Consider the following 23,945-nt stretch of genomic DNA (forward strand, 5'->3'; position numbering starts at 1 on the left):
ACTGCTTGGAAGGGGCAATGCTCAGCGTCTCCAGAGAACTGAATGTGTAGCACAGTGGTGTCTAACATTTTGGTGTGAATACTGAGCATGTTTCAGCAACATCAAGGGATGCAAACAGGGAGGGGGACAGGTTCTCTGCCTTGCTCTGTTCCCTGCATGCCCCAGTGATGTGAACGGAGCAGGAACTATTGCAGAAATGACTATGTTGGGAATTTCCCCTGCATAAGAAATATCCAACAGCAGAGAATTGAGTGGGGAAGTAGTCTGGTCGTCTGTTCTTTTTGCTCTTCTCCTGGGTGACTGAGCTGAGAAACACCTATCGTTTCCTATGTGTTGCCCTAGATTCAGGTAGAACTAACTAATCTATGCTGCTCTCCTGGGGCCTCCCACAGCCAGGCAAGGAAACAGCCCATAGCAGGGGTGGCATGAGTATTTGTGGGAGGTGGTTTTACTAGGTAAAAGTAATGGTTTGTATCATAACTGGACAAAAGTTTAATACCAGTTTAAGGCATTTTCTGTTTTAAAAACTTTCATGAATGCATGCCACATTCTGCTTAGCTTTAGTTGTATGTTCAAGTTGTAGTTTGTAGGTTAAATTAGGTTTGTACAAATAAAATTGCAGCGGGCATAATATCTGTGTGTCATTATAATACAAATGCCTCTAGGGGGATTTTCAGGGTGTGGCATTCTCGAGTTATGCATCCCTCAATTTGTTCAAGGTGTGGCCCTCCCACTTCTTCCTGTCGCCTTGCAGTGTGCTGTGAAAGGTCTGATAGGCCACACGAACCGCTCTCAGCTCCTCGACATTGATACAGAGAGGCACTTAGTCTGCTGACCAGTTGCCTTGTGTGTACAGGTTGCCTAGATGCAGCCTGCATCTTACACATCTATCACCAACATCACTGAAGGCTCAGTCGGGGCCAAAGGGACTCCCTTGCAAACTACATGAGGGTTTAATCAACAGCATAGGGAGGGAGTCGTGAACTTGTAACAGTTCTGTAACTACAATGTCAAAGCTGTCCTGATGGGGAGAGGGTGGGGCACAGGTGGAGGCTAGCCACAAATCTAAAGGTCTGAGCCTCAGTCTGGCATGCCTGACTATATAAGTACAGGCTGCCCTGTGCCCCAGGAGACTCTCCCTCTTACAGTCATGGGGTACTGCAGAAGTGACAGACTAATCTGCGCCATTGCCTGGAACTTGGTTTCTGGCAAGAACATTCTTGCTTGTGTCAAATCCAGCACGGCCCCCATAAATTGTCAGAGGGCACCCAGATCTTGCAGGTGCTGCTGTGGGAAAACCTTGTGGCCATCATGCACATGCACGCACACACACACCTACTTGGAATAGACATGAACAGCAGTTACAGGAGGGTAGGTAACAGTTTTTTCTTAGATGTGCTCACGTCTGTTCCAAAATCCACTCTTCTTCTCCTCTGTCTGAGTATCTCTCAGAAAGGAACTGAAGCAGGGTGTGTGTGGAAATGAGATTGATAGGGACCTATATTGAGTGTCAGGAAGGTGCCACTCCAGTGGGCTCCGCAGTTGACCCAAAGGATGCTGCTAAGGGAAAAAAATATTTCTGATGTCTGTGCATGCGCTTGGTTGTGAACAACATATTTCAAAAAGGCAATTGCAAGAAGTAAGCGATCATTTTCTATGTGGAATCGACAAGAATGCAAAGTTGAAGCGTTAAGGAATTGGAAGATTGAAGCGCAGACTACTACCCTACTGACTTTCACCATAGGGCATTTCGTAGCAGAAGACCAGCTTTGATATAGTGGATTGACTGAGCCTGTTCCTCCATTTTGAATGGCTACGTTTTGTTTCTGCTGTATGCTGATGAAATTTTTTCCTGTTTTTTAATCTAGGCTTATTATGGTATTTACAGCATTGTGTCCTAAACTAGTTTTTTCTGGGGCAATTTTCAGTCTTAGCCCGTAAAGCAGCCAGAATTCCTCTTTTATGGTTCAGCATTTTCTTAACAGGGAAGGTGTTGAGCAAATTTATCAGGAGGAGAACAGCAGTTGTACTGGGCTTGTTGGGGAAGTGGTGGTCCTCATTTTAGGGAGTACTGATTTGGCTTCTAGTGAATTGAGGGTATTGCTTATTTTCAACTAATAACCAAATACAATTTTTATGTCCTCTTCAAAGTCCACAAATGGTACTTGTGTCATATTGGGTGCTGCAGACCTAGAAGCATAAGAAGTCTGGGAGATGCAGCCACCTGGGCTTGGTCATACTTTGCGTTGTCACACAGGAATTTTGTGGTGAAGCAGAGAGTTGAATGTGGTGAAGCAGAGAGGTCCCAAATCCCAGGCTAGGTGCCATAAGCACTGAACCATCCTTGCTGTCTTAGCATGAGTTGTGGTTGAATGAGGGGCTACGGGAACATGCCTTCCTGCTGCTTCTCATAGAACAAAGTCTCTCTCTCTCTCTCTCTCTCTCTCTCTGCAGAGCTATGTAATGAGAAATGCCACCCTGACAGCCATGGCAGAGATGTTGCTGCAGGTGCTGAGTGGAGATCAGCTAGAAGGAGCTGCAAGGGATACTCGGGACCAGTTTCTGGATACACTGCAGGCCCATTTGTGTGATGTGAATGGGTTTGTGCGCAGCCGTGTGCTGCAGCTCTTCACTCGGATTGTCCAGCAGAAGGTGAATCTCTGAAGAGATTGGAGGTTTGGCTTCAACCTGCCTTTCCTCTGTAGGGAGGGGTTAGGGAGAGCAGTCGTCTTGGGCTCTGAGGAGATTTGGCTGCAGAGCCTTCCCAGAGTGAGGAATGAAAGACTGCATCTAACTTCTTTATGGCTTCTGGATAACCTCTTCAATCGATTTTTTGCATTAGGCCTTGCCCTTGGCTCGGTTCCAAGCTGTAGTGGCTGTGGCTGTGGGCCGTCTTCAAGACAAATCAGTAACAGTGGTTAAGAATGCTATCCAGCTGCTGGCTGCATTTCTTTCAAACAACCCTTTCTCCTGCAAGGTAAACTTTTGCACCATGCTGGAATTTCTGTGCTTTCCCAGAGCATGCGCTCCCCTGGGGGAGAGGGTCACCAGTCTTTTGGCTGTGGCCAGCACATCAGGATAGGAGGCTTCTTTTTTTCCACCTCAGATTCAGGTACCCTAAAACATGAGCTTTTTTCTCCCCTCATTAGCTGGCATGTATGCCAGGACATGAAGTGGGCATGGTGTGTGATTCTTAACTGCTGAAAACCTGCTCCAGTTTGATTTGAGTCTGTAGTGGTCACTGGGTGTGCGTGGTTTTGTTTTTGTTTCTGGGCTCTTGGTTCAGCCTTCAGGACCTTGCTGCATTGCATCCATAGATCATGGAGCTCATGCTGGTGCACACCTTTCACATAGACCTTGTCACGAATTTCCTAGCTTCAGATTGGCCACCTACTCGAGCCACCATTCTTGGGAAGTGCACTAGCACCAGCTACTCTAGCTTTCAAAAGCAAATGTCTTCTACAGGGCCCAGGGTACTTCAAGTGGGAGCTGAAAGCAAGTTGTGGGGGAGCAAGGAGGATCTTAAGATTTAAAGATATGGAGGATCCAGGATACAGAGTGAAACATTCCACTTTTCCCCTCACATCCCCAGCTAAGCTGTGCTGACCTGGCTGAGCCACTAAAGAAAGAGATGCAGAAACTGCAAGAAATGAGAGACAAATGTACAGCAGCAACCGGTAATCTCCTTTCCCCATCCAAGAAGGTGTCCTGTGCCCTCCCAGCAGGAGTTCCTGTGCATTTCTCATTCTACAATTTGTCTTTATCTGTACTTACCTGTGTTGACTTTGTGCCAGTCTCCTCTTATCAATTTCTGTTGCCTTAGAAGTCCTGTCTAACTTGCCCAGAACATCAGAAGTTTTCCATACAGCAAGGAAGAGGGGGGGATCTCAGGAGGGGGCAAGCAAAGGGAATGATGTCTGCCTGGGATATAGAGGGGCATGGAAGATGTTTTCCTTCCCTTTAGGATAATGAGTCTGAATATCTTTATCATTCCCTTCCTCTTCTCACAGCTGCACTAATTACCCCTGCGGAGGAGTGGGAGGCCATGGAGCCAGAGGTTAGGGCCACTGTACATCAGCTCCTTCACCCAGTGCAAGGAGAAAATGAGGAGGGGGAGGAAGAAGAGACACTAGAGGTTGAACAGACTGCACTGAGTACAGCTGAGCACATCATCCAGTTGTTAAGAAAGCTAAATTACAAGTGAGTGGGGACCCTCCAATGAGCCACAGTTGAGTGTTGGGGGCGGGGGGCAAGGAGAGGGTTTTTGATCTGGGCAAGAAGTTTTAAGAACTTAATCTGTAATCATGTTGTCATTTGAGGCCTGAGCCCTAGGGCAGGGGTACCACCCCGTGGGAGACTGAAGAGGTTTTTTTTGTGTGGAAAGGCTGGAGGTGTAGGTGGAAGCCAATGTCCCACAGGTCCAATGACAAAACCAAGTGATGCATTGCTTCACTGACAGGCTGTCAGCACCCAGTGGCTGATTTCTTTTTGTGCATCCTTTCTGTTCAGGGATGCTGTTCAACTAACGCAGAAGGCTGTGTCCCGCTTTCAGGGGATAGAACCCTTTACCAGCAGTTCAGAATTGGAGGGTGATGAGGAAACCATGATCCTGGGCATTCTGAGGACGCTGTACACAGGTAGCTTTTCTGAGTCCACCAGTTTCTTGTCCTGGTGTTTGTATTGGTACCAACAGTGTAGAAGGGAAACATTTTTAACCCTTTCCTAAATGCTGTCTCTGCTTGCATTGCATTATACCATAGAAACGAGACTTCACTGAGAGTGTGCTGAGAATCAGACTCTAGGCCTGAATTTTCCTTTTGGTTGCCAGATTGAGCTGATGTTAGGTTGTGTTTTTTTTGGGAATGGAACTCCTGGCTCCTGGTCACCAGAATTGAAGGGAGACCGGTCAAAAAAATGCACTTTCTTTTGACCCTCAGCATGGTTTATGGATGATTATTCTTGCTATGTAGATTCCCACCTGGAAAACAATATCCAACAGCCTTTGCCTAGCGGTGGGAATGAAGACCCTGTGATAGAGAAGCAGCTGCAATCAGAGCTGGTCAAGCAGGAGATGCTGGTGCAGTATCTACAAGATGCACACATTTTCGCTATGAAAATCACTGAAGCCTTGAGCCTAGTCAGCAGGATGATGTATGAAAGCTCCGTCTCTGGTACGTAGGATAGACACAGATCATCATACCCATTAAGATTTCCAGAGTCCTAAGCTTGATGTATGAGAGCTTTATCTTATATACGTGAGAGCAGCTGGTACTGGAGTATTCTGGAGAGGTGCTTGTGGGCTAGCCTACCTTGTTTACACTGAAGTCATACTCATTGAGAGGGTTATCTTTGGGGGGAGAAGGGCTTCTTCTGATACTTAAAAGCTTCAGAAAGCTTTTTAGGTGAATGTAGAGCATCTAGCCCCTTCAGCTTGAGACTTGAAAATACCTCAAAGTATCAGGTATCCACAATCAATTCTTTGGAGCGGATTCTTTGCCCTGTTCTCCTTTGTGTGCTTGAGGGTGCTAAAGTAGTGGAACCCCGGCAGCTCTTGTTGCATCTTTCTGCAATATAGACAGAGCCTGCAAAGCTGGCATCTGAATTGCCACAATGCACATGTCCAATGTGTGCAGAAGATCAAGGAGAATGGCTGGTGTAGTGCATTCTATGCTGTGGCCAATCATAGATGGTGTATGACCTCTAGGGTAGCCCGAAGGCTGCTCTAACCTGTGTAGGAGTTGGGGTGGAGAACCAGAAGGCTGTAAACACTTGGTTTATTTGCTTCCCTTTTCTTAAATCGCCCTCTTGTCCCTCTTCTGGTTTGCTGGCTGGCAGCAGAGGGCCACAGGAGCAATCTCTGCTTCTGGGTCTCTGACTCTTACTGTATTTGGCCTGGGGTTTGGGTAGCCTGGTGGACAAGGAGGCAATGGAGTAATTGGGTCAGTTCCATATTCTTGTACTACAGTGCGTCACTGGCAGGTGTGCTGCTGAGGAATTGCAGTTGGGAAGAAATGGTAGCTGTGTTGAAACAATTTTTCTTCATAGCATGCGTTTGAATAAAATGCTTTCGTTCAAAAGTTGCTGGGCATGGCTCAGAAACCACATTCTTAGTTCAGAATCGAATACAGGCTTTGACATTTTTAAGGATCCTTTCGGTCCACCGTTTGGAAGCTGCTGAAAGGGCTGTAGCAGCTACCTCTCTGCTCCAAAGAGGAAGAAGCTACAATGTTTGTGGGTTATGGGTTTTCTGGTAGAACAATGGGTGCGTGGCTTGTTTATGAATGATGTCTCTGGAAGGTATGGGCCCAGTACTAGAGGGGAAGGGATTGCTGTGAAACTGGACTGATTTCTGTCTCTACTTCCCTAGTGGTACAGGAGGCCATTGAGTTCTTTGTGACAGTCTCGCAGTTTGGGGTCCCCCAGGCGCTGCTTGGAGTCCGAAGGATGCTTCCACTTATATGGTCTAAGGAGCCAGGTATTAGAGAGACAGTGCTAAGTGCCTACAGGAGGCTCTACTTGAGCCCCAGCGGGGACTCAGAAAGGTATGGATCCCTCAAATCAGTGTCTCTGTATCCCAGGAGATGCTGTTGGAAATAGATTATAGACAGTGATTAAACTTTATACTTAACTGAAATGCTAGTGGGTGCTGTGCTGTAGGGAGGGTGTGGGCAAGTAAAGTTCTGTGGTACAATCCCAGGCCACAGAGGAGTTGTGGCAGGCAGGCAGTGTTTGCTGTTGTAACTAACAGCTTATGTGCCTGTGTATAGCTGGAGCCCTGATACAGTAGCTGGTCAGCAACACAGCAGTCACATTCTGGCTTCCACCAATCTTGGTTACTACTTCCCAGATGACCCCAACCCAGTCCTAAGAACACATGTTCTTCTTTGAAGGCTTGCTCCTATCTATCCAAAGTAGGTGTGCACACACTGTGTGCATGGCTGCTGGAAAGTTTTACCTTAGCTGCTATCTGTCAGTTTGGCTGTGGAGCCTCTTAGACTGGCTATATGAGCCAGCTGGCAGAACCTCCCCTTAGTTCCTTCTTACCACTAGTGACTGCTATTGGAGCTGTGGTCGAATGCCTTGTAACTACACCACGAGTCTCTCGCTTTGTGGTGTGGATAGTTGCAAATAATTCTTTCAGTTGTAGATTTCTGTAGTAGTGTTAGAAGTCAATGAGTGGAGAGGGGTTTTTTTCTACTTATCTCCCTGTGTTCCCTCTGAGGATTGGGTCATGCCAAAGTCGCAGGGCTTCCAGCCTTGTAGCTCTTGATTGAAGGTTATGGCACGACCTGTGCCTTCATTGTCAGAAGCTCACCAGGCTGACAAGTGTCCGATCTGCAAAGCTGTTAAGGCTTGCACCCATAAGGAGCATGCACAAAGTCCTATCCTTGACCCTCCGAGAGGGGAACCAGTGCTTCTCAGTGCCTCATCTATGGCAGATATGTCCCAGGGCTGCAGTGGAGGGGCTTATTGAGATGCTGCAGTTCCTGGTGCAGACTGAGGTTTCTGCCCTTCAGCATCTGCTGAGGGTAAACCTGCCATGATGGGTCCTCCTGTTCCTGCTGCAGCATCTCTCTCCTTGGAGTCCCTGCGCTGCTCAGAGTCCTGGCTTTGCCGCTTGTGGCATTGCCTGCCTGACTCAAGGTGGGGTCAGATACTAGGGCTCTGCACCGATGCCACTCCAGGGCGATTCCGAGCTTACCTAACGGGTTGCTGCTGGGATAAAACTTTCCGATAGCCATGCACGCACTGTGTGCACACCTAACTTGGATGGATACGTCTTGAAGAGCAGTGGTTACAACAGTAACTGTGTTTTCTGTTTGGAAAATGGCTTTCACGTGAGCAATTCTTGGTTTTCTATTCCCATATCGTGTTTACCTTTCTGTAGGGAGGGGGTACGTGCATGCTGCATTTCAGGGACTGGATTGCTCTGTCTCCAGATTTGGATCTGGGAGGGAGTTGCATGTAAACTGCCTTTGCGTGTTTATCTCCCACACAGAGCCAGGGCCCAGAGTCTGGTGCAGTCTCTTTTCCTCCTCATGACAGATGCATCGCTAGAGACCATACAGTGCTTAGGAGAAATAGTAAGTACTAGTTCCACCCTGTTTCTGATTGATTGGGAGGGATATGTCAGTGGTTTGAGCATTGGCCTGCTGAACCTGGGTTTGGGAGTTCAGTCCTTGAGGAGGCTATTTAAGGGTCTGAGGCAAATAGATTTAAAAAAAATAAAAATCTGTCGGGAATGGTGCTTGGTCCTGCCAAGAGGGCGAGGGACTGGACTCAATGGCCTCCTGATGTCCCTTTCAGCTCCATCAGATGTGTATCTGCATATATCTATTGTGTCCAAAAATTTTGTGCCTTTGTCCTGTTCACTCAGAAGGGCTTGACTCTCTGCTGGTGCATCCTTGTGCCTGCGCCTGGCGTAGCAACTTTCTCCCACTTGCTGTACTCTTCCAGAGGCTCCTCTGTCTCTGGTGACTTGCTTCTTCTTTAGCTCTCTGGCTAGGCTGCTTTTAAAGGCTCTCTTCTTTCTGGGTAGTCTGTGAATTGAAAAAACAAAAAATACAAATAAACTTGTTCATAAAAATATGTGAGTCATTCCGTCTTGGTGTGCATCAGAATCTGACCCTCTTACCTCAGATAGGGGCCTTTGGGTAGTGGTCATCTGGGATGTTCCATTGTTGTCCAGTGTCTCATCATAGTCATCCCAATAAAATCCCCTCATGATGGTCTGAAATATGTCCTCCTTGCTGTATTCTTGCATTTCTAAATGTTGTCTCCTTTCTCCGCAGATCTCAGAGTTCATGCAGAAAGAGGAAATAAAGCCATCTGTGGTCCAACTACTCTGGGAGCAATTCACAGAGAAAGTGCAGTGTTCATCACTGGAGCGTCGTGCTGCTATCATGCTGCTGGGGATGATGGCACGGTGAGCCCATAGTTTGGGTCTCCTTGTATCGGTACTGATCCTGTGGAAGCAGGGAGTCTTCCTAGAGTTGATTTATGTACAAGGCCTCTGGGTTGCAGCAGCTGACTCTAGATTCTATGTCAAGGTTTCTGCAGAGATTCAGAAGTTAATACTTGAGTTAGGTGTGGAAATACTGGGTCCCAGCATCCCTAGTTTCTCTAGGTTGTTAACTTGATACTGAATTCCCTGTGTTCTGTGCTACAATACCTTTTTCACATGATGTTATGCTACAGTTCGGGTATCTAGTTACAGCTGAAATGTGCAGTGGGGGAAGTTACTGAATGCGAAGTATTTGAAGACTTCAGAATTGCAGAGATGTTTCTTCACATTCCTGCTTTGGTCAGGCTGGGTATGGCTTTGCATTTTGGGACATGAAGGCTTCAGTTCCTTCTCTTACAGCCTAGTGAGACTTGACACCACGTACCTGTCCCCACTGGTTCCCACATCCACTATTGCAATGGTGAGCTATGCAACTGGCAGGTGTTTGTAGCACTCTTTATGTTAGATACAGGAGAATCCCCAGTGAGAGCCCCATACTGCATGTTTCATCCTGGGGGTTGCATGTCATGGGTGCAAAGTACAGCACCTCATAGATATTACTGCCTCTCAGCTGAGTCAGGTCAGGTAGCAGCTGTTTCCTCGCTTTGAAGTCCCTCCTCTTCCCTGGGGCACAACTCTTTTCACATGCGTGGCGTAAGCTTTCAAGAACAGCCATACTTAATAATGTGTATTTTCCCCTTTGCCATTACCACTCAGGGGAAAGCCAGAGATTGTGGGTAGTAACCTGGATGTTCTAGTGATGACTGGGCTAGATGAGAAGGTAATGGGAGACTATCGCCTCGCCCAAGAAGTGTGTAGTGCCATCTCCAAACTTGCCAATAGCAACAAGGTAAGGCTTGTACTTTGCATGTGAGCTCCCTGAAACTAGGAATGCAGGATGTTTCTTTGAACAGACACTGTTAAATCATCTATACTTAAGCATCTGATTCATAGGGAAATAGCTTAGGTCCAGACCTCTACAATGTAGACTAGGAGGTGTAAGTGGAACAATTTTTCAACCACCACTGGCAAGGCTAACTTCGTTTGGTGGAAAGTAGGACACAGCTGTCTCCAACACTTTTCCCATCCATGACCTTCCAGAGTGGTGATTGAGATGGATATCGGCTTGACCAACTGGGGAGTCTGTTCCTTCAAACTGTGTCCTAAGCTGTCATAGCATCAGGGTCAGACTTTTTTTTTGTTTATATTGATGGAAGAATCACATTTAAAATTTTCCATGCAAAGGAAGGATCAAATGGTGCAGCGGACTGTCTCAATCTCCAGAGAATGTAGCGGGTGAAGTGATGCCTGCATTCATATATCTGCTGCTGTAGACTCAAGAACTGGAACATGATACAGCTCTTTGTTCTCTAGACCAATAGTCTCCCAGAATGCTATCTAGCACCCTTCTAGGAGAAAGTGATCCAATGGGTGAGTCCATCTCATACGTGGCCAACCACATTGTGGAACATGTTTACTCTCTCCTGCCCACAAAGTTGTTCCAAAGACTTAAAAAGGGCTTTAGTGATATTGAACATCATAAGTTGGCCTAGGAGGCCTTGATTGTTTTTGTTTTTAGATCCAATCAGTCTAACATGTATCGGGCAGCTGTGGGGGACGTGGACATGAATTATCAAGATACGAGGTGAAGGGGCTGCTCCAGGTGGGCCAGAGCAGCTCAGATCCCCAGCATGGCGCTGTGTCCCTGTCCATGGCAGAGGGTGATTCAACCAGGCTGGAGCAGCCTCCCCAGCTTACTGCCCGCCCCCACCGTTGATGAACTGGTCCAACCTACTGTTTAACTTGCTAACCAGTTAAATGGGATTTTGCATCCCTAGGTTGATTATTGGTAACCAGAGTTCTTTGGGGTGACTGTGTAGTCACACTTTCCCCTTCTTCCCCTCTTTCTCAGCCATAGCTTAGTATATTTTTCTGGGTCATTTGTATAAGGTACTAAAGGGACTGAGGGTGAAGTGTGTTTTTTATATATATAGACTTGACCACGAAGTAGTTGAGTGCTGGCATACTTGTGTAAAGTCTAACAGGCACTTTGTAGACAAGCTATGCTGATCATCAGCCCTGGTCAGCCTGTTACGCATAAGTGTGAATAGTCATCTTGAACTCCAGCTGAAGTAATGTTCATTTAGGGAAAAGCACCATCCAAGGTGAAAGCTGCTTCCTCTACCTCTGTTATAGGTTGCCTTAGGCCCTGAAAGATAAGGTCCTTATCCCTACTTAAATTCTTGGGGAAGAGAGATGTTTTAATCTTTTAAAGCTAGTATTCAAAAACAGGATATAGGGATATCTGAATCCTTGCCCTCAATATAGTGGGGGCAATGAGCTTTTAAAAATGTCTTTTTAACTTATCTGAATAATTGCTTGTTCATACCTTAAAGAGTAAATAGAAATGTTTGATTTACCTAATTCCTCATCGCTACAGACTCCTCTGCTCTGGTGACTGGCTAGACTACAAATGAATTCCTGAGAAACTCAATGTTTAGTACCAGACTTTCTTCCCTATATGAGCTTCATTGCCCTAGGTGGTCCTTCTGTGCCATAGCATACAGCTTTCTTTCAGCAGCTTGGCTTTCTGGAAGGAGGTAGGGCTGCTGATGATTAAATGCTGCTAGCAGTCTTTCCTTCGTCATTGATATTCCAGATGGTTTGCGACTGTAGGGATGGTATTGTAGCCAACTGAGGTCTGCCTCTCCCTTTGCTGGAAACTGATTTTCTTACTTTCCACCCACCAAACAATATGCGTGTGTGCATTTGGCCCAAACATTTTAAGTAGTACGAGATGTGCCCATGCTATTCTTGCCATGATTGGTTTTCCCGGTATGCAAGACTCCCAGCCCAGCAGTAACTCCTCTTCCCCCCTCCATCTCCAGCTCCAGGTTCCATGCACACAGAACGGACATTTGGCTTCACTGCCTAACTTCAGTGTTGCTGCCTGTGGCAATTGCATCCCATTTGCCATTTTGTGGGCTAACTATATCCCTTCAACAAGGTCCCAATACCCCAGGTGAAGGCATTCCATTGATTTGTTATAATAGCATTAGAATATTTCCAGCATTTGTATGTCCTTGCACCCTTATTTAACTGGTAGGAAAGCCGTATCAAGTGGCATTCCAAGGAAATAACTGCCAGGATGAGCCCAAATAGTAGGCTTGCCCATCTTGACTTCAAAGCTTTCTGCGTGATGCTGTGTGACCATTGTGACTTGAGAAAGGGGTAGGAGTCACTTCTTTCCAGAGGACTCTAGAATCAGTATAACACATTTTGTATCCGCTAGTATGCGTGTGAAAAGGAACGAGCCTCTCGAGAACACTGGGAGGAGGGTAGGAAAGATTGTGGGTAAGTTCAAGTTACCCATTTGTCTGGGGTTCTCTTTGCAGCCAGCTGGGGGAAAGAACTGTGCTCCTTTTCGGCTGCCACAGACACATCTGCTGTTTGGACGCCTGAGTGAGGTTGTGACCGAAGGTGAGGTCAAGAAAGCTTTAGGGCCGGGGGGAGGAGATGTAAGGTCTTGAGCCATCTGGCCTGTGTAATGTGGTTCTTGTCCTCTCACCAGGCTTTGCCCAGCCGAATGCACTCTGGATCCCCTTCATGGAGTCAGCAGTGACCCTCATTTACCAGTTAGCAGAAGGGCCTGATGAGATATGTGCCCAGATCCTGCAGTGTTGTAGTCAACAGGCTCTGGAGAAGCTTCAAGAGCTACCAGGTGTGGGAGCAGGTGAGAAAGGAGATCTGCTCTCATAGCTTGCAGCATTGCAACCAGCTGTCTCTGGGGTAGGTAAGTGGAAGGGAGGCATGGTGAAGTGGCTCTAGAAGAAGCTGGATTGGAAGGGGAAGAGGGTGCAGTGAGCTGGACACGTGATGAGGTGTGAAGTCATTTAGACTGGTTCATACTTAACACGGAAGAAATTCTGCAAACTTTGGCTCCTTCCTTTTCCTTCCGTCAGAACCAGGTACTCCTCCAAGTAGTGTCCCTGGTGGTGCTGAGACACTACCTACCTTCCTGCTGACGCATTTGATCTCCCTCGTGGGAAATGTGGCTTTACAGCAGGTTGTGCATCTGGAACGGGCAGTGAGTGCAGAGCTTCGCAGACGCCGTGTTCTTGGGGAGGAGCAGGAGGCCAAGAAACATGTTGGCAGCAGCACCAAGGAGAAGAGTGCCAAGGTGAGAATTGAGCTCCTTTTCTGTGGAGCCCATTCCTCCTCACTGACCGCCCCAGCAAGCACCAGACTTTTGTCCTGTAAGGAGTAGTTTGCAACACACTGATGCTAATCAGTTTAAATCAGCACGTGGAAAACCTTGGATTAAATTTGATTTTAATCTTGTTTTGTATCTGAATTTTTTAATTTTCCTGAAGAGAGGCTGATTATCATTGGTTGGTGGTAACCATTTAAAACATTGACATAGCTCTCACACTTCTTCTGGCTAACCAAGAGGGTATAGTATGGTAGAATATGATGATTTAAATATTAATTTGCTAAATACTTTTTTTCATGATTTGCATCAAGCTCCAGTTGGCTGGAAATACAAACTTAATTGTACAAAAGTAGTATTTTAAAATATTTCTATTAAGTCAATGATGGATACATGCACAACTGTATGTAGGGGGAAAGATTATTCTCTTCATCCCTCATACACCCTGTTTTGTTTAGTTCACAAATGTTTATTATCGGGTCCAATTACATTGACATTTCCCCATCAGTGTTTGAGGACCATCCAGAGGAAATAGTAAAGTGTGTCCTCTGTTAAAGCAAGACCAGTTAAATTTTCTGCTTTTCTTTAGTTTTTCTTAAATCAAAGTAACTGTCTTTTTGGATTTTAGTATGCATTGTTGTTTGTAGGTGTTAAATCAAGACCTCATGCTGGCTGTAGTCAGTTAGTCTTGGCTGATCAGAAGTAGCACGGACTGATCTTTACTTCCGTCATCAATGTTGCCATGCAGCGAAATACAACCTGACAGACCTCATGCCACTACCATAATTCTATTCAAATTAAAGGGGATAAATGGGTTGAGATCACCCTTCATTTGATCTTATCAGCTTTTTATCTTGTTGCTGTTATTGAGTGGCCACATGCCACCATGGAGAGAAGAACCTCGATAAAAGGTGCTAGTAAGAAGCAGAGTCTTTTCTGTAACTTGTTTCTTACCTCTGCACAGGGCATCGAGAATGAGACCACCATGGAGGAGGAGCTGGGCCTTGTAGGCGCCTCCGCTGATGACACTGAGGCAGAACTCGTTCGTAATATCTGTGAGACAGAGCTGCTGGACGGTGAGTGTCCCCGCCCCCCGGCCAGGTGGGAGTTTTCTCCTCCAGTCCATTCCTTTTTATCAGTCATGTCCTAATGAGTGGACACAGTGAGAGAGAACCAAAATAAAGCACACCAATTTCCTTTAGAAAATTTTTTAAAATGTTGTGAAAATTTCCTTTCTTATCACATCTTTTCTGTGGTTCTGAATTTTGGATAGCATTTCCCAGCTACAAACGAGAGGGGCACCAGATCTGTGGGGACTAAGTAATCTGTGACTAAAATGATCTCCTTTGAAATGAGACAGATTTTGAGGCTTGCTCTCAGATCTTACATTTTCTCCCCACTCTACAGGGAAACAGCTGCTTTCTGCCTTTATTCCCCTGGTGCTCAAGATCTGCAATAACCCTGGGCTCTACAGTGATCCAGCACTTTCAGCTGCTGCGGCACTGGCCCTTGGTAAACTCTGCATGGTCAGGTAATGCCCAGCCTTGTGGCCTTAATCCATTCTTCTCCTCACCTTGGCCAATTAGAGCAACATCTATCAAAAATGACTTTATCCCTGTATCATAGCACCTTTCTCTGGAGAGTAGAATTGACAGTTCCCATGACTCTGTTCTCACTGAACTTCTTAAAACCAGAGTTTAGCTCTTCTCCTCTTTGTTCCCACTCTGTCTCCCCTCAGCACTCAGTTCTGTGACTCCCAGTTGCGCCTCCTGTTTACCATGCTGGAGAAATCCACTCTCCCAGGTGTGAGATCCAACCTCATGATTGCGGCAGGAGACTTAGCTATCCGCTTTCCCAATCTGGTGGAGCCCTGGACCCCCCATCTATATGCCAGGTACAGTCACCTTTCAGACCTCTAGGAGTGGAGGGTTTAGAACAACTTAGGAAGGTGAGGGTGTTGTAGTAACCCAGGTTTGAGGAGATGGGATGGAGGTCTGTGACGATTAGGGACCTTTGAGAGCTGAGGTTTGTGGAGGGGAGGTCTGAACAAAGATCTGTGACTTGGGTCTTAGCGAGAGAGCCAGATGGCCTATTTGCTCCCTATCTAAGTGAATCTGTTTCTTCTTAGGCTGCGGGACCCCTGTAAACGTGTAAGGCAGACCGCTGGGCTGGTGATGACACACTTAATTCTCAAAGACATGGTGAAAGTGAAGGGGCAAGTGAGTGAGATGGCAGCTCTCCTCATTGACCCTGAAGAGGAAATTGTGGGTCTGGCTCGGAATTTTTTCAGCGAACTTTCCAACAAGGTGGGGGATGGCAAGGGATTCTAAGGAGGGTGGAGGTGGAGAGAGGAGGTTGGGGTGGTCTAAGCCAAGAATGACAAGCTCTGGAGAAGGGTTTTGTTTCCAGGCACTCTTGCACAGGGACAAAGAGGCAGTGTTTTGTCCTAAATCCTCTCTTTCTGGTGGCTGTGGATGAATGCAGGACACTCTCAGAACCATCCTTGTGTCCCTGATATTGCTGAAAATGACTATCCATCCGCTGCGGAGTGCATAGACTTTGCATGGCCTGTGCTCTACAGGAGGTCAGACTGGATGATCACAATGGTCCATTTTGGCCTTGGCGTCACTGAATCTTAGAGACTGTCTCTCTAGCATGGAACTGCTACCACTAGCCTTGTGCTTTGTCTCTGACAATGTGCTAGCTTGTGCTCTCTTTCTTGTACGCTCCAGCATCTAGCCTTTGACTCTGAAGCATCCTTGGAGGTGGTCCCTTACAGCAGACTTCTACCCATCATGCATTACAGGGCACAACAATACTTGAGCTCCAGCAGTCTAAACAGCTGCCAGTCTAGATGCATTGCTGATTGGGTCATGGTAGCCTTATGCTCCACCTTGTGTTCCAGAGCCAAGCCTGAAAAGAAGCAGAATTTCACAGACAGAAATATCTCCTTGGCTAGTTCCACTGACTGTATGGTTAGATACATGTACCCTTTAACAGCTCCTCCAAAGGAGGGTTCCCTCCTAATGACACATTTCTCATTGTGCCCACATTACTTGTCTGCAAGTACTCCCCAGATGTTTGAAGAATGTCTTCCACATCCTGAGGAGAATGGGGTTGCTGATTGTCTTCTTTCAGGACATGAGCTGGGACAGCAGCTCTTTGAACCAAGATGCTGTCCAAACGTGCTTGAACTGAAGTTCTTGTTACTGAAGAGCACCTAGTTAGAAAAATTATCTACTGAGGAAGGTTCGGATATCTTTGAGAGCTTCACTTAATGGTTCTAGTGCTCACTATTTTTGTCATGTGTTCAAGGCTTTTGATTCAAAAGGAACCAGTAGACAGCAGGGATAAACTCTACTCTAACTTTAGAGTAGAGTAGTAACAAAGAGGAAGACGTGCTAGTCTATACACTATCCAAACAAAAAGCAGTCAAGTAGCACTTTAAAGACTAGCAAAATGGTTTATTAGGTGAGCTTTCGTGGGACAGACCCACTTCTTCAGACCATCTGAAGAAGTGGGTCTGTCCCACGAAAGCTCACCTAATAAACCATTTTGCTAGTCTTTAAAGTGCTACTTGACTGCTTTTTGTTTTTTTAAGAGTAGAGTTTATCCCTGCTGTCTGCTGGTTCTTTTTTAACTGAAAGCCTCAAAACCATGTCAACTTTGTAGGCTCTGGATCCAAAACACAAGTTGCTTTGAAAGCCTTGTATCTAGGGTACCAGGCTTGTGAGCCTACCTCTTCGGTCTTGCTGTTGGCCCATTTAATAGGATTCCGAAGATTCCATGGTGGGTCAGCACAGCTGATGGGAAGTCCTATCTTAGTTATTAACTTTCCTTTCAGAAGCTCTCACGTTGCCTCAACTTCTTTGCCTCCTGGTAAGGTTTTCCTCTTATCTCTAAGAGATCAATGGGTTCCTGCTCTTTGTTCTTACTGATTGTTCTTTGGGTCTCAGGTTCCTTGTACAGACTTATCTCCATTATTTTCACATGGAGAAAAATTTCCCTGGTCTGGCATCTATCTACAGGATCACAGTGTCAACACAGGCTGAAACAGTTAGAATTCTGGCACCTCCTAGGTTAATTCTGGAATTGGCTCACAGTGTGAATTTAGCTGCTTCTGTGCCACAGCTGTCAGCAGATCTGCTTGTGAAGGGGCATTGGCTATAGGTGTTTGGGTATTGATTGCAACCTGCATGGAGGTAATCCGGTGCCCACCACCACTGCTCCCTCAGTAGATATGTCTTCCATATGAGTTGCTCCCTTTTGCTTCTGAACCCTTTCTCCGCTTGAAATCTTATCCTGGAAGCTTTTGGAGTCTGTTCACATTCAAGACGGTTCTAAATTTTTCATAGTGTGTTCCCTCTATTTGGCAGTTAGGCTTTTGTGAGAGGGGTAAGGAAATGGAATTGAGCTATAGAGAGCGCCTTGTTCAAATCACCATTCTTCTCAAAGAAAGTGAGATGGCTATGTATAGTCCCAAGCTGCTTTCCCTTAAACTGAGACAAGAGTTGAGCATTATGCTCTCTCTAGAGTTGGCTTTCTGTGCTCTGTCCCTTCCTGAGGTTCCACTAGATTTCTGAGCTCTCTAATCTCTTGAGCTCTAGTTCATGCTGGCACTGCTGTTTTCTTTAAGTGCTTGTTCATGTCTGTTCCAAGGTAGATGTGTACGCATGCTCACCACATGCGCTGATGCTGGAAGATTTTCCCTTAACAGCATCAATAGGGGAGCAACTTTGACAACCTCTGAAGTGGTGCCCGTATGGTGCAGTGAAAGAGACACCACAATGAACTTTGATTACTTTGGCATTGCAATCTCAGTTGCTACTTGTGAGCGTGTGTGTGTGCGTGGGGAGAAATATCTTGCACTTAGTTTCCCTAGTTGTTGATTTAGTTGTGTCCCTGATGGGACTTAGCCTGGGAATGGAACATGTGCTAATTTCCAGGGTTTAAGAACTTCAACTGGTATAAGAAACTTATGCCTGTCATTGACCCTATATAGTCTGGGGGATACACACATTAATGATGTATTTTTTTTTTTTAAGTGTGAACAAAGGAGCAGGATATTAGATTAAAGATGCTCCTTACTGAAGTGGCACAGACACCGGCACCAGAGTGCCCAGGATTGGACTCAGCACACAACACTATGGCCTCAGTGCAGGATGTTCAATTGATGCCACTGTTGACCGCCCTAGCATCATTAGGATAGAGAGAGAAGACCTAGAGAGGTCATCCTCCTTCTTGCAAGGGCCAGGAGGGTAGGAGGCTCGACCCATGAAGTGTGGCTCATTGCCTTCAAGTAGGTGACAGGTTCCAGCTTCCCTGAACTCCCACCCACCTCTGTGGATGCTGCTTTGCAGTCATCTAACTTGGAATGGACATGACCAACATATCTCAGTGAACATTTGTTTTTACTGCTGTCACTTCATATTACCACTGCCACATTTATCCCACTGGTTCTGCGACGGCTAACTGCACTTCTGACTTCCTTCTGTGATCTCTCTGTGCACTGTCTCTCGGACTTAGGCCATGAGCCTTTATTTCAGAGGAATTATGTGATTCTCCCACTCTGACGTATCCCTGGGTTACAGCCCCTTGTATACCAACCATACTTTTCTCATCAAGGTTGATTTCGTTTAAGCCATTCAAATCTTTTAAGCTATTCAAGACTGTGTTGAATACGCTTTAAAACCAAAGTGTGTTCTTTAAGTAGTGTTCCGATGGGTGCTGTACTATAGATGTGTCTGCTGTCCTGTGCTGCTGACCCAGAACTTCATCTCAGAAGAGTTGTGTCCTTTCCTCTGCATCTGTCCTCTAAACCTCTTCTGATCCTGCCTTTAGGCCCTTGATAAATCTGTAGGGCTATTTTTTGTGCCAGTCTTGAATAGTCCCTCTAATTGTTGGTTGTTTGTCTTTCTCTGGCTTTGGCTGTGAAGCATCCAAGAATGTGTGTGTGAACACAGAACCACCTCCTGAAGCTGATGTACACAAGCCATGCAAAAATCACTGGGGTTGGTGAAGGGCCATTTAAATTGGAAATGCTGTTTGCTAGTTTGGCCCAAACTACGTTTTTTTTTCCCATTGTTAGTATATGCTCTGTGATCATTTTATATGTCCTGTGCAGGGTAATGCCATTTACAACTTGCTTCCGGATATTATCAGCCGCCTTTCAGACCCAGATGGTGGTGTAGAAGAGGAGGCCTTCCGTACAATTATGAGGTATTCTGCAAAAATGGATGTTGTCTTAAGGCTGTGTATTCAGGTGTGCAACATGTACAAAGGCCTAGAGGGAAAGAAAACATATAGTGGCACATTAAAAAACCTTCCAGTCACTGTTCCAGAATTGTTGACTTGTTTTATAGTCAGTATTTGAAATAGGAGGTGCTGCAGAAGAGGTGTCTGCTTTGTAGCCAGATATGGCTGAGGGGCACTATAGTCTGATTCCCCTAGCTCTTCTTAATATGCTCTTCTCTGTGGCTGTGAAGTAACATAGATAACCACCTGAGAGGCATACAGCATTTTTCTGAAGAGCTGTATTCTGGCCACCATGCTCTGTTCATTACTAAGCTGTTGGGATTTTGCTGAAGTAACTCTCTGTACTGAGGGTTGCAGTCAGGATTCTTCTAGAAGCCTTTTCTTTGTCATAAGGGCCACACGTCCATTAGAAAGGTGCTTCAGGCTGGGAATATACTTGTCACTGACGGCAAAAGGATGCCCTGGCTTTTGACGTCTCCATGAGTTTTGTCTTGTCCACAGCTATGAGGCAGGTGAAGTAATATCTTTTATTGGACCAACCCCTGTTGCTGAAAGAGACAAGTTCTTCAAGTGGTTGCTCATGTCCATTCCAGTAGGTGTGTGCTTGTGCCGTGCACATGATCATCATAAGTTTTACTTGGCTGGGGAGCCCCTGGAGTAGCAGTTGTAGTACGTTCCTTTTACCTATTGTGGTCAGACCACCTGTTCGAGGCCTTTCCATTGACATATGGGGTCCTTATCACGGTGTGCCAGGACAGATTAGTAATAGCACCAGTGTGGCCGTGTCGGCATTGGCTTCCCAGATTGCTGAACCTCCTTTGGCACCTCACCATTGCCCTTGCCACTGTGCCTGGACCTTCTGACTCGGAAACCCAGCTGACTCCAATACCCCAACCTAGGGTCCTTTTGATTTTCAAATGTGGAAAATTCTGGGGTTGAACCCTGTTGAGCCAGTGAGGAAAGCTCTATAAGAGCAGGAAACCTTCACCTGCACCATGTATTTACTAAAGTATAAGTGGTTTTCCATCTGGTCCTCGCAGCAAGGAATACCACTGCAACAAGCACCCATATGCAACATCAAGGAGTGAGTGCTGCATTCCCTGGATGTGAGATGCACCCTGGCATTCCATACTGAGCGCACAAAGGCCGTTTCTACACATGCCGAAAGTGGCATGCTAAAAAACGGCTCAAAATATGCTAATGAGGGGCAGATGCAAAATCCCCACACCTTATTAGCATAGGGTCACATGATTTGGAATCCAGAAGATGCTCTTCTGGACTGCAAAACAGTGTGTAGAAGTGTGGCCCCCATGGGGGATTCCAGAAGGAAGTCCTTTTTCCGGAGGCCCCTTCCCAAAAATTTTCAGGAAGAAGGGGCCTCGAAGGCCCCCCAGGGACCACACTTCTACATGCTGTTGGGGAGTCCGGAAGAGCATCTTCTGGACTCCAAATCATGTGACCCTATGCTAGTAAGGTGTGGGGATTTTGCATCCATGCCTCATTAGCATATTTTGGGCTGTCTATTAGCATGCCACTTCCATGTGTAGAAACGGCCAAAAAGTTTCTGTAAATATCCTCTGCTCTTTGTTATCATTGCCAAGTGACTGAGGGTCTGTCCATTTCCTCACAACCTGTATATTGGCATGGATCACATCTGATATACAAACATATTATTACGTGGCAAAGATGCCTCCCCCACCCTTGATAGCATACTCCACAACAGCGTTGGTGTCTTCATGTGCAAAGAAGGCCACAGTTCCATTTCAGGACATCCGTAAAGCAGAATCGTGGCTCTCTGTGCATATGTTCATGACCCACTATGCCATCAACCACCATGACAGGGATGACACGACCTTTGCTAGGATGGGTTCTGCAACCAGCTGAAGTCTAACCCCTCCCCCAGCAACACTGCTTGGAAGTCCACCTATCTGAATGGACGTGAGCATCACTCAAAGAAAAGACTGTTACCTACTTTTTGTTACTGCTCTTTTGAGAGGTGTTGCTCATGTCCATTCCAACTGTTGCCTGCCTCCCCTCCCCACGCCATATTTGTGCCTGCACAGGGGGTACCAGAGCCAGTCCTCTACAGATAGCACTAAGACTAAAACTTCCAGAACTGGCGCATTTAGTGAGCGCACACGCACCTAATGTAGAATGGACATGCGCATCAGCATATCTTAAAGAATACTACTTACCGAAAGGTAACTGTTTGTAAATTGGATATTTTTTAATGTCTTTTTTTAAATGTAATGCGCTTGCAGTATATGGGGCACAGTAGTACAGGAATTGCTGTAGAATGGTGTCTGTTTTGCAGGTGTTTGGTGTCCTTAACTCTTCTCTTGCAGGGCGAGTACTTAAATTCACTTAGGAGGGGCACAGGAAACGCAGACCAGTGTTATAGGACAAAACTTTAATTCTATAACTTAGTTTTGTCTGAATCCTTATTCTAGTGGCAGCTGTCTCACAGATTAGTTACCCAAACTCCCAGTGCAGATGTCTAAGAGGATATTACTAGTGCTGAGCTGTGCTTGCAGTTTCTTTCCCTTCTTCACTCTGCTCTGCAGTATCCCAAAAGACCTAATTTTGTGGCACAACACCTCCACAGACTTGGCAAGAGAGCTGCAGTTTTGGTGTATGTGTGGAGAAGTGGGAATTCAGTCTTTGTGCTTTTCCTCCCTAATCCTTTTTTCTCTATACAGGCAGCTTTTCTCATATATCACAAAGGAGAAGCAGACAGAAAGCCTGGTTGAGAAACTGTGCCAGCGATTCCGGACTGCAAGGTGGGTTGCATTCTAACTTTTTAGGACAAGTAGTATACTGTGGGTTCCCTGACTACCAGAGGGAAAGCCTATTCCCATGGGAGTGAGCTCAGGCTCCCATTGTACACTCCATATAGCAGAATCCTGCTCTAGGTTGGGATCTTCCTTTTCCCACCTCCTTTTAAAACCAAAAAGTTAAGGATGATTGAGACTTAAAGCTGTTTGCTGTTGCTACATTGTGGTCATTGGTGGAGAGGCCATATGACTTCAGCAAGGTGTGACTGCAGAAGGTTGTGATAGATTCCAAATTGTCAAGGTTTAAATCCTGTCCACCATATGATGGTGTGTTCCTGAATAATGGGCATAGCAGATCCCTTTCTGCTCTGAGAAAGGATGTATCCCCCAATAATAATGTTTTGATCTGCCTGCTGCACCTAAATATCTAGAGAGGTGCACAGCTCTAAGTACTCTTACTTGAGCAGTTTGTGAAAGTTGTGCCTGATCCTGAGGAGGCAGGAACCAAGATGTAGTCAAGAAGGCCATTCATGTAAAGTAGCCTAGCAAGCTGGGTTGAGTGAAGAGAACATTAAAAATGCCAAAATCCAGTGCCAGCGCTAGGATCTGTAACATTATCTCTGCATCAGCATGATGGTTCCAGGAAGTGTTCCTAGTCACCACCTCCCTGTATGCAACCCTCCTTACATTGGGTAAGAAGGTTACAGATTATATCCCACTCTTTGCAAGTCAGGAGTGGGACTCTGATTCTGGAAGCACCGTTTACCAGTTACCTGCACAGCTAGTAATAGGTGGGCTGCGGCTCCCTGGTCAATAACCTTGTAACTTGCTTTCTTGGACCTGTCCACCCTTTGACACATCTGTAAGTGGATCCACATTGGAAACATTGAGGAAAAACTAATTGGTTTCTGTTGCCAAAAGCATCAGTGGCAAGCCCTCTCATGCCTGAACTCCAGGAAGGTTTTTGTGAGCACTTACAGAGGGTTCTGGGGGCCCTCCACCTTTTTCCTCAATCAGAGGAGTCCTTCGTCTTGACCAGTCACACTAACCCCAGATATGGCCACAATGGCTTTTCAAGTGATGTCTGTAAACATATTCCTCTGTTGGTAGAGGCACAATCCTAGTGCACTCAGATCAAATTTTTCTAGTTATCAGTGTCCATTAGAATGGCACACATGCTTGTCACATCCTCACATATCTAGAACACAAAGGGTAGAGCCACCCCAGCTATGCTCCAGTTTCTTCCCACTATCCCTTGTTAAGAGGCAGAGCGTTCTTAGTCTTGGCCTTGATGTGCATTGTGTGAAACATTTTACAGTATTTAGAGAGAATTAGCACTGCTGTTCAATATCGTATTGATAGTTCTGTTAGCTTCCTTCCTAGTGTAGAGAAGTGTACTTCAGTATTTAGCCTGTAATAATGACAGATTTAAAAAAAAAAATCAGCCCTTTTTTAAACATTGCCCATAATGTTGTTTTAAAAGATGGATACACCTGGCTCCTAGTGTGTCAAAGGGAAGGCCACATCCCTTTCCATGTTGATGTTTGAAGTCATTTTCAGACAGGTCAAAGTGGGCTAGGGAGTCCTGCCTCAGGGCACCTCTAATTGAATAGTCCATTCATACTAACTCTTGGAGCCTGGTTTTTCACTCAGTCTTCTAAAGATTGAGTAGCTTCAAGGTCAGTCCCTGCAGCTTCATCCT

The 23,945-nt window shown here is 46.0% G+C and overlaps 1 protein-coding gene across 1 annotated transcript in view; it reads left to right on the forward strand.

Moving 5' to 3' along the window:
- Positions 1-23,945, forward strand: part of NCAPD2 (non-SMC condensin I complex subunit D2) — a 37,718-nt gene that overhangs the window by 5,485 nt on the left and 8,288 nt on the right. Inside the window, exons 9-27 of the mRNA XM_074983598.1 lie at positions 2,455-2,652; positions 2,843-2,977; positions 3,593-3,677; positions 4,011-4,200; positions 4,510-4,637; positions 4,971-5,171; positions 6,368-6,542; positions 8,000-8,084; positions 8,793-8,926; positions 9,722-9,854; positions 12,400-12,484; positions 12,576-12,737; positions 12,967-13,184; positions 14,179-14,290; positions 14,622-14,745; positions 14,953-15,108; positions 15,343-15,520; positions 19,339-19,433; positions 22,169-22,249. Coding sequence (XP_074839699.1) covers positions 2,455-2,652; positions 2,843-2,977; positions 3,593-3,677; positions 4,011-4,200; positions 4,510-4,637; positions 4,971-5,171; positions 6,368-6,542; positions 8,000-8,084; positions 8,793-8,926; positions 9,722-9,854; positions 12,400-12,484; positions 12,576-12,737; positions 12,967-13,184; positions 14,179-14,290; positions 14,622-14,745; positions 14,953-15,108; positions 15,343-15,520; positions 19,339-19,433; positions 22,169-22,249 — 2,675 coding nt within the window. The remainder of the gene's footprint in view (positions 1-2,454; positions 2,653-2,842; positions 2,978-3,592; positions 3,678-4,010; positions 4,201-4,509; positions 4,638-4,970; positions 5,172-6,367; positions 6,543-7,999; positions 8,085-8,792; positions 8,927-9,721; positions 9,855-12,399; positions 12,485-12,575; positions 12,738-12,966; positions 13,185-14,178; positions 14,291-14,621; positions 14,746-14,952; positions 15,109-15,342; positions 15,521-19,338; positions 19,434-22,168; positions 22,250-23,945) is intronic.

Source organism: Carettochelys insculpta, chromosome 1 (genome assembly GCF_033958435.1).
Source record: "Carettochelys insculpta isolate YL-2023 chromosome 1, ASM3395843v1, whole genome shotgun sequence".
Lineage (NCBI taxonomy): Eukaryota > Metazoa > Chordata > Testudines > Carettochelyidae > Carettochelys > Carettochelys insculpta.